Source organism: Chanos chanos, chromosome 2 (genome assembly GCF_902362185.1).
Source record: "Chanos chanos chromosome 2, fChaCha1.1, whole genome shotgun sequence".
Taxonomy (NCBI): Eukaryota; Metazoa; Chordata; class Actinopteri; order Gonorynchiformes; family Chanidae; genus Chanos; species Chanos chanos.
This window is the reverse complement of record NC_044496.1, coordinates 44807993-44818556: the sequence shown is the minus strand read 5'-3', so window position 1 is coordinate 44818556 and position 10564 is coordinate 44807993. Positions and strand designations below refer to the sequence as shown.

General features: G+C 40.9%; 1 protein-coding gene across 1 annotated transcript; it reads left to right on the top strand.

Annotated features, from left to right (window-relative positions):
* The first annotated feature begins 3043 nt into the window (after window positions 1-3043).
* LOC115804890 (uncharacterized protein K02A2.6-like) lies at window positions 3044-5979 on the top strand. The gene is given in 2 exon segments (XM_030765378.1): window positions 3044-4117; window positions 4120-5979. Coding segments are annotated over 2 exon segments (2433 nt in total). The 5' UTR covers window positions 3044-3544.
* Window positions 5980-10564: the final 4585 nt, after the last annotated feature.

The window sequence follows — 10564 nt, the reverse complement described above, 5'->3', positions numbered from 1 at the left end:
TTTCGCAACTGTAGGTGGGGTGTAATTAGCTGCAAAGAAATTATCTTTCAAAAGACGCCAACAACTATCGTAAACTGACCTGAGACAACGCCTTTTCGTGCTTTGGAAGTAGACTTAATTTCAGCCCTTTCAATCTCATAATTTCAGTCCAATTACTTTCGTAATTAAAGTACTGAGGGTTTGTGATTTAAATGCAACGTAATATGCTACAGTTGACTAAATGTGTTTTGTAACCAAGCATACTGTAACTTATCCGGGCCAAGTGATTTTGCTAGCTGACCGTTAAAGGTTTCATGACGTGGCCTTCTTCGTTTCTCATTCAGCTGACTAGCTCATCATCAACTAACTTTGTTTACGCAGCTGTTGTAAATATGTATTACGGTGTTCAGATGTCTTGTACCTGCACTTTAGCATGCATACCTCAAAGAGCTCGGATGTACACGGCTTGCTTAAGTTATTTACTCAGATTTTAGCTATGCTCCTCTTGATGACTAGCCCACGTCTTCGTTTTAACCACTATCGACGCTCCAAGAGTGACGTCATTGCTTGGTTGCAAACTTGACCTGATCAGCCTCACAAAAACAAAAAAGAAAAGAAAGAAAGAAGGGAAAACTCGACAAAATGCAGCCGACATATGCAATTATATGTTCTTCCCATACGCTTTAAGAAACATTGGGCTAATAACTAGAAGGGCACTGGAAGAGCTATCTCGCAATGTTAACGAAAGTGGAAAATAATACAGTACGTGGATCCACCTCGTGACTCGGATCCGCTCCAAGATTTAATAGGTTCTTCCATGGTCCACACTACACTCTCGCACCAAGGTTCATGACAATCGGCCCAATGCTGACAGACAGACAGACAAAAATGTTATTGCGTGGCCACAAGATCAAGTAACTCGTTGCCACGAGTTAGTAAGGCGTGGGAATGTGAACCAAATTGTGGCCACGTCTTAATAATGCGTGCCACAAGATACGGAATCTGTTGTTTACTGACAACACCGGGGAGCTCCGTAGGGCTATTATCACGCATGAAGCATCGATAAATGTGATTTAATTTAATTTAAATCTTGGGATGAACTGCTATCGCAGTTTGCCCATGGTGTTTGATCTCATACTGAAAGTCGTGGCCCCGCAATAATAAAGTTATGGTCACGGCTTAATATCTAATGCCTTATTAACTCGTGATCACGACTTAATTATCTTATTCACAACGCAATATTATTTTTCCCACCAGAATCAGAGCCGGCCCGTCGCAAAGGCGGTATAGGCAAATGCAAGGGGCGTCGTTTGAAGCGCCCCAAATGAGGGAACATTTTTTTTTTTAACTTTTACTGTTTTTCACCAGTACTATCTCCTCTGTGTCACGCAAGCTGACAGTTTAGATCACGGAGTGCCGCAAAGCTTCGCGCTCTGGAATCCTATTTGACATTTTAACTCTCATCATTAATACCGTCATTGGACCGCAGCTGTAACGAATAAGTAGCCTGTCTTGTTCATGTGATCGGTCTAGACCTTGCCGTAACGTCGAAAATATGTGTGAAATACAGCATTTACCTATTTTAAATGACAAAACAAAGACAATTGACAACAAAGACACATTTTCGTGTCTTGTTATGTATATTTTTCACCATTTTTGGCACACCCCCTTCTTGCGCCTCTGAAAAAAATTAAATAAAAATAATATATTATTATATATTAATATGTAATGTTAAAAAGACCAGTGCCCAGGGAAGAAACAGAAGAAAATAGGAGGCAAAAAGGGGACGAAGACAGAGGTAATATGATGCATGAGTAGTTTATTGTAGTAGTAAGCTAATACATAGTAGTTACCGTTGGAGCAGAGTGTTAGGAGCTTGCTTTGGACGATGTTACGTTCGCTATTATAATATAGCTAGAGTTAACGTCAGTTACTCTTACCTTAAATTCAGTATAGGGGAAGTTGGAAAGACTATTCAGATGTTTGGGGAATAACCTTCAACATAATTTTGAGAAATACACTTTTTATTTTAAGTGTGTTGCATTAATCATCCACTGTCTGCCTCAAGGAACCAGACATGCATTTTTATTGACATCTTAGTCAAGTTAGCCAACGTTAGCCCTGCTGGTAATAGTCAATTGAATGCTTTTCCTTGTCCATACCCTTTTGTAATTAATAGTTGTAAGCCTTTGCATTTTCATTATATGTATAGCAAACAGCATGCACCGAGAACTGCTCATTGAATACATGTATGAATGCTGGGCGTAATTACTCTTGCTGTTTGTCTTTAGAATGTTATAGGCGATACAGTACTGATGTATCGCTCGTGAACGATAGGGACTCTTTCGACATTTGATTCCAAGTTACAGACCTGGGACGAATACTGCGAAATTATGGAACAGTTTTTCATCGCTAACGAAATTGACGATGATGACAAGAAGAGAGCTATTTTCATCAGTGCAGTGGGAGCACCGACATATAGCCTCATGAGAAATCTTCTGAGCCCCGCAAAACCCAGTGACCAAAAATACGATGAGTTGGTGAGTCTCCTTCAAAACCATTTTAACCCCAGACCTAGTGAGATCGTGCAAAGATTTAAATTCGACTCTCGCTCCCGTAAACCCACTGAAACCTTAATGGAGTATGTGACTGAACTCAGAAAGCTTGCTCACGATTGTAATTACGGAGCTACTCTGGACCAAAGGCTTCGAGATCGATTAGTGTGTGGCATAAATGATGATCGGATACAAAGACGGCTGTTGTCGGACCCAAACTTAACTTTTGAGAACGCTATGAAAATCGCGTAATGAAGCACGAGAAACTTGTTGAGTGCTATAGATGCAAAGGCAAGGGACATGTTGCGACGGAATGTAAATTCAAGAATGAGAAATGCCATAAGTGTGCAAAAATAGGTCATATTGCAAGGGCATGCAAAACCCGAGAAATAAATGAGAGTAAGAGACAGCATGCCTTTGAAAAATCTAATACTCACAGAGCACATAGCTTAGCTGTAGAGAAAGAAGAAGATGAGACAGAGCGTACCTATTCGCTGAACAGTGTAACAGCCTCAAGCACAAAGAGAGTGAAGCCATTTCAGGTCGACATGAAAATTTAAGGGCATCCAGTCAAATTTAAGCTCGACACTGGAAGTAGTGTCACAGTCATGAATGAAACGGAGTACAAGAAAATATGCAAGACCCAAGTCAGCCCAACATTAGAGAAAACTGAGATGTGTCTAAAAACATACACGGGGGAGCAAATCCATATTTTGGGAGTAGCTAGGGTCAAAGTTACTTATCAAAAGCAGACAACGTCCTTACCCTTAGTGGTGGTCAACGGTATAGGGCCAAATTTGCTCGGCAGGAACTGGCTGGAAGAAATTCAGTTAAATTGGGCAGAAATAAAGTATGCCCATAATGAATCAATGACACTGCAGCAGGTACTTCAGAGACATGCCTCAGTCTTTAAAGAAGAATTGGGCACACTGAAGGGAAACTCCGCAGTCATCCATGTGGCAGAAAATGCCACACCAAAGTTTTATAGGCCCTGATCTGTCCCCTACGCCATGCGAGCGAAAGTTGAGCAAGAAATTAATAGATTATTGAAAGAGGGCATCATCACACCTGTTAAATATTCCGAATGGGCGGCCCCAGTAGTTCCCATTTTGAAGCCCGATGGCACAGTCAGGTTGTGTGGGGACTATAAATTGACAGTTAATCAGGTGGCTTCATTAGAGCAATACCCAATCCCCAAGCTGGAAGATTTGTTCGCAGTGCTGTCAGGAGGACAGAAGTTTTCCAAACTAGATATGAGTCATGAATATCAACAGATCACGTTGGATGAGCCGTCCCAGAAATATGTGACCATAAATACACATAAAGGACTTTTTACATATAGTCGCTTACCGTATGGGGTCTCCTCAGCACCAGCTATATTCCAGAGGACAATGGAGAGTCTGCTACAAGGGGTAACACAGGTAGCAGTGTACTTGGATGACATCATAGTCACAGGGACAACCGAGGAAGACCATTTGAGGAACTTGGGAGAAGTACTGAAGCGGCTGGAAGAAGCCGGCCTGAGACTGAAATGAAACAAGTGCGCGTTTATGGAAACAGAAGTGCAGTACCTGGGACACATTGTGGATCAAAAGCGCTGTTGAGATCTGCAGATGTGTTGGTGCACTACTCAGCCAGTCAAGAGCTTATTCTTTCATGTGATGCTTCTCCATATGGGGTAGGAGCGGTCTTATCGCACAAGATGGAGGACGGGAGTGAAAGACCTTTGGGGTTCATGTCACGCACCCTGACGCCAGCAGAAAGACGCTATTCCCAACTAGACAAAGAAGGACTGGCAGTGATTTTCGGGATCCAAAGATTCCACAAGTATTTGTACGGACGGATTTTTACTATTGTCACTGACCATAAACCCCTGATAACCTTGTTCAATGAGAGGAAACAAGTACCACAAATGGTATCTCCAAGGGTACAGCGCTGGTCTGTGTGGCTTAGAGCCTACAAGAACAAAATTGTGTACAAACCGGGAAAGCAGCACGCAAATGCGGACGCACTAAGCAGACTGCCTGTGCCTGAGTCGGGGGATGAGGGAGAGCAGGGGGAGGACAAGGTGTTGATGCTTGAGTTGTTAGACACCGCTCCCCTGAATGCAGAACAAATTAGGAAATGGACAGCTCAAGATGTGATCTTGTCACATGTACGTGAATATGTTCTGAAAGGATAGCCCGTAGTAACAGATTCCAGGTTGCAACCATACTACTCAAGAAGGCTAGCTTTGAGTGTCAGAGAGGGCTGTGTCTTGTGGGGTGCAAGAGTGATCGTACCTCCACAAGGGCGAACAATCCTGTTGAGACAGTTACATTGCACACATGCAGGAATGTCCAAAATGAAGGGATTGGCAAGATCATTCGTATGGTGGCCAGGGATGGACAAAGAGGTGGAGAGAGAAGTGAGCAGTTGTGGGGAATGCCAAAAGAATGCGAAGAGTCCACCATTGGCTCCACTTCATACATGGGAATGGCCTGAGAGACCATGGTCTAGACTACATGCAGACTATGCAGGCCCTTTCCTAGGGAAGATGTTCTTGGTGATTGTGGATGCACATTCAAAATGGATGGAAGCTTATGCCATGAACTCATCCACTTCCCAAGCGACTATTGAGAAACTAAGGCAAAGTTTCAGCACACATGGAATACCGGAATGTCTCATCACAGATAATGGATCATGTTTCACTAGTGCTGAATTCGAGGGATTCTTGAAGCAAAATGGTGTTCGCCATTTCACATCTGCTCCATACCATCCCTCATCGAATGGATTGGCCGAGAGGGCCGAACAAACCTTAAAAGATGGACTAAAGAAAACGCCAGGCGAGACAGTTGACACAAAGCTTTCCAGATTCCTGTTCAGTTACCGAATTACCCCTCACTCCACCACTGGAAATTCTCCAGCTGAGATGCTCATGTCCAGAAAACTAAGATCGACCTTTGACCTGTTGATACCGGATCTAAAAGCAAAGATACAAGAGAGGCAATTGAGGCAGAAACAAATTCATGATCCAGGCACCAAACTGAGAAATTTCCAACCTAGTGATGAAGTGTTCATCCGAAACTACAGTTATGGTCCGAAGTGGGTTCCCGGAGTCATTAACAGTTGTACAGGTCCAGTGTCATACAGCGTGGTCATCGGTAATGGTCAAAGTCTGCGCAGGCATGTGGACCAGATGAGAGCAAGGTACACTAAGGAACCTCTGCAACCAGATCCAGAGAGGGTCCCAGAAGAAGTGTCAAACGGTTCCGAGGGTTCAGTGACCCTGACTCCTCTGGCAACTAAGGATTTTTCCATGGAGGCAGAGTTGAGGGAGACTGTACAAACTGTTCCTGGAAAAGCTGTGAGTCCAGAGCAACCCCCAAACCCTGAGACTACAACCTTGAGACGATCTGAGAGAGAGAGAAATTCTCCAGCTTACCTGAGAGACTTTGTGAGATAAGTGCATAACCTAATGAAAAAAAAAAGTACAACAGCAAAATGTTCAGAACAATTTTTGTTTGTAAATTGATGTGTTACATAAGGTTTAGTTGTAAGGCAACCGTTATCATACTGTACATTTTGTTTTGTCATTGGTGTTTGGCAAAGTGGACGCCTTTGATATGTGTACAAATATATATATATATATATATATATATATATATATATATATATATATATATATATATATAAAAAGCGGTACATCTTTATAGATGGTAGTTGGTACACTTGTTAATGAATGAGATTGTTAGAATTGAGGATTATTCTTGTTTTGTTATTATTTGATACTGCAAAGTTATGTTAGGAAATCATTTAGCCTAAAGAGGGGGGAGATGTAATATCGTGAATATGTATATGTAAAACACCTTACCTGGAGTAATCACCGGGTGACGCTGTCTTGTGTTGATGTTCGTTGTGAAACCTAAAAGAGAAAAAGAAGAAAGCTTTGAGTGAGATAGTAATTGGATGCCGAAGTGCCACTTTTGCATTTGTACTCCCGTTCGGAAGAGAAAAATAAATATCATAAAAGACTGTCTGCGTCGGTCATCTCTCCTAAGATACCACAAACAAGTCCTCTAAGTGAGTGAGTATTTTATTTTTTTCCCCTAGCCATAGCCATAACCACTGCGTTGCTGTACCACCCCTGTTAAGTAATTCAGAATTTTACTTTTTTTTTTTTTTTTAATGGTTCTCAAGTTTATAATAAAACTAAAAAGAACTTTAAAATATCTGTAGAATTTATTAGAAAATAATTTGTAGAAATTAGGCATTTGTGGCCTGGTGATTTGATTCTGAATGATTCATTTTTGTTTGGGTGGGGAAGGAGGGGGGGGGGGAGGTGTCGCGGGGGTGCTCTGTGTGTTTTACCACTTGAGAGGATATCTTGAGACTTGAGAAAGCAACCTCTCTTAGGTCATTAATAATCATAACCGCAAGCCAGTGGTCTTTGAAAGAGAGGAAGTTTAGGCCTAGGTTTGATTTTTTTTATTTTTAATTTGTTTCCATAAAAACATTTATTATCCATGTATTTATCCTGAATTTTGAATTTCAATGTTGGTCATAGTGAGATGGCAACACTGCAGCGGTTTCCCTTTACACCACACAAGCCTTGGCATGGTTATAAATGAGTAAAGAAAAGTGTTTTTGTTCATAGTGCCATAGAACCTCTCACAATGAACTTATTTCAGTTTTAGTATCTATCTATCTATCTATCTATCTATCTATCTATCTATCTATCTATCTATCTATCTATCTATCTATCTATCTATCTGTTGATGGGAAGTTTGTGGTGTAAGCCACAGGTGGTGAAGGTCAGCAGGAAGTGACATCATGTCCTCATGTCGGTGTTGCACAGAGCTACTGTAGTGGGGTTTTTAAACAGTGACTCATTGCTCAGGGAAAAATATTTCATGAGATGAGTGCACTGGATCTGTGAATTCATGAGGGTACATGTGTATATATATATGTGTGTGTGTGTGTGTACTGCCGCATGTGAGAGTATGTGACTCAATACTGCTAATATGTTTTTTCCAGCAAAAACAAGATTCACTTTCCCCCCACTTTTAAAACAGATTTTTTTCTTTACAAACAACCACAAGATGATGCCGATCCATTTATGAAAGTGATTAAATCTGTGAACAAGACACCATGTATTACGACCTTTACACTCAGAGATGGAGGTTATATTTGCTAGGGAGACTTCACCCTGGCTTATAGGTTGATTAAATGTAACAGTCGTTCATTTCATCTCTGATTTTCTGCACAAATCGGTGTAATTGGTGTTACTTTACTGGATGTATTGTTTCATGGCATTTTGATGGTGTGAGATATTCAGCTAATGTTCTGTGAGAGATGGAAAAGCAGAGGAGAGCTCAACACAGACAAAACCCCCAACTCAGTGGAAATATTTACGTAGTCCCCCACAACCATCTAATTTCTCTACCTGTACTACGGTGTTGGGTCATCTTAATCAATTGTTGGGGTTTTCCCTTTGGACAGACACATAGCATGTATGACTTTAATCCCTCAGGAAATATAGCACCCTTTTTATTTGATGGTTTTGATAAATGATTGTTTGAGCAGACGAATTTGCTTGAATTTTGATTACGCAAACAGTTCTAATAAGCAGGAAGTTTACCTATCAGTGCTGCTTTCAAACAGAAAGTTTTCAACTACATGGCAGAAAGTCAGAGCCCACACACACTAATAATGCAGCCTGGAAAAACCTCAGAGTGAGTGATACGTCACACGCGTTTCCCTAACGCATGTTTCCATATCGCTCAGCTATTCATCAGTTGACCGCTAGTTCCCACTCTGTAGCTTTCCAGCTGAAATCTCCTGGAATCCTCAGAATCGTGTGTGAGTAACAAGTTATTTTTGCCCACGTTTAGCTATTGCAAAGTTTACAGCAACACTTATATTTTCCACAGTTCTATCTATTTTTTAGCATGGTGAAGGAACTTTGGCTCTTTGACCTTTATCATTCCCCAATGACTAAAAATGTGAAAGCTGTTAGGCCTCCATTGATCGTAACTATCAATACTCAAGGGTAAATAAGGCATTATTTCCTAGTGTTTTGAGCAGTTCTTGATTTACTGGAGTGGATATCATTTTTTTTTTTTTTCACATAGTGCTTCCCCTGTTGTGCGTCATATAGATTATTTATGGACCAGTTTACCATTCGGATTAGCAGTTTATCTCTCATACCAGCATAACCTTGTGCTGAAAGCTACTGTAGCTTGAGGTATGCTTCACTTTATTTTAAAAAACTTTGTCCTGGAGGAGGATTAACCAAAACCTCAGGGTAACCCTAAACTCAGCTTTTGCGTTGACTAGTCCATCATATTACTCCTTATCTTTACCATCACTCATAATCTATCTGCACTCATAACATCTTTCAGCCTATAAAGAGTAAACATACTTCCTCATATACCTCACTGACACTGACATAAATGATGCTCCCTCATTTACAAAAACCATTGTTGCACTGCCTGACTAATTAGACCAACCAATGTGTCATGTCAGTAATCAGGCCTTTTGTAGGTCAAATACACATTTAGAAAAAAAAAAAATATGAGTGTGCCATTTCTGATGGTGAGATCTTATTGTTGTTTGCTGAACCACATGTTCGCATCTTAGAGTGGGATGTTACTATTCACTCAGAATATTATTTCTGTGGTCCAATTACTGCTTGCTTTGAGGTGAGTGTTTCCTTTGCTTCTGCACTGGGGATGCCCCTCCAAATGCACCCCAGTGCATACCATCGCATTTGAACAAACATCCTGAAAACATGAAATGAGATGCCTTAACTCACTTCCCTCACGTAGTCAAATCTCATCAACAATAATCTGACATGTTCATTTAATGGAGAAGCTATGAGCTGTAGCGCTTCTTTGCCTGCAAAAACACTCAGACATATGCTTCTCAGTAGGGCTGATTAAAACTGAGGTGTCTGCCACAGAGATGAGATACTGCTCACAGGATAGAGGAGCAGCAAGCCACAGTATGTGTCATAGTAATAGAAAGCGGTAGAGGAGACAACACAGCATTAAAGAGAATTGATCTAGACTTGGCCCATCCATGGTAACTTAATAAACTACATGACTAATTAAAGTGTTGCATGTAAATGGGGTTTTGGGCTAAATGACTCTTAATTTGTAAAAATTATTTGTTTATTTATTTTACAAAAGCAGATGAGGTGTTCGTGTCTCTTTGGGAAAGGAGTCCTGACCAGCCATAACTTTTCAGATGCATGATCATATTTGGGATATACAAGTGTGAGGGGAAACTTTTATGCCATTTTTAGATTAACCAAATTTAATCAAATTAGTTATGACGTTGAACAACTCGTGTTAACAGACATTTTAATAACAATTTGACTAAGAGGTGTAGAGGAAAAAGGCGCTTCTTTGACCATCGGACTTTTTTCTTCATGATTCCATCTGATTGAATGACGTATTAATGATCAGTTCCCCAGCAGAATCTGTGGGTATGGGGGTTGGAAACTGCTGACTAAGGTGTATCAGGCACCGGCGCAGTCAGGATGCCTGAGAACAGTATGTTCACACTGGGAGGCAGAGACGCCCTCTGGTGATTATCTGAGCAAAATCTCAATTTATCCCTAGGCCTTCAACATTTATCAGCATGCGATTCATATGCCTGGAAATATTTCATCAATTCATTTGTATGAGCTCTGTTAATGAGTTGGTAATGTAAATGTTCATGTTACTAATTTAACAATTATTTGACGTGAATTTCCATTCACAGGAGGCCTCGAATTGAAGTGTAAAGGCTTTGATAAGTGCAGCTTCTTTAGGCCTTACACATATATGAAAATTTAAATAGTGTCAGAAATTCGAGTGACACTAGTTTAACCTCGTCGTGGATGATATCAGCCTGTCCATTACCGTGGTTGCATGAATAACATACACACAGTCTGACTTCAGTGGATGCATTGAGCTGGACACCGGACAAAGTGACGAACGGATGTAGCTGAATGAGGGCGCTAGAGTGTTCTTTTTTATATACCGGGTACAGAGTCAATCACC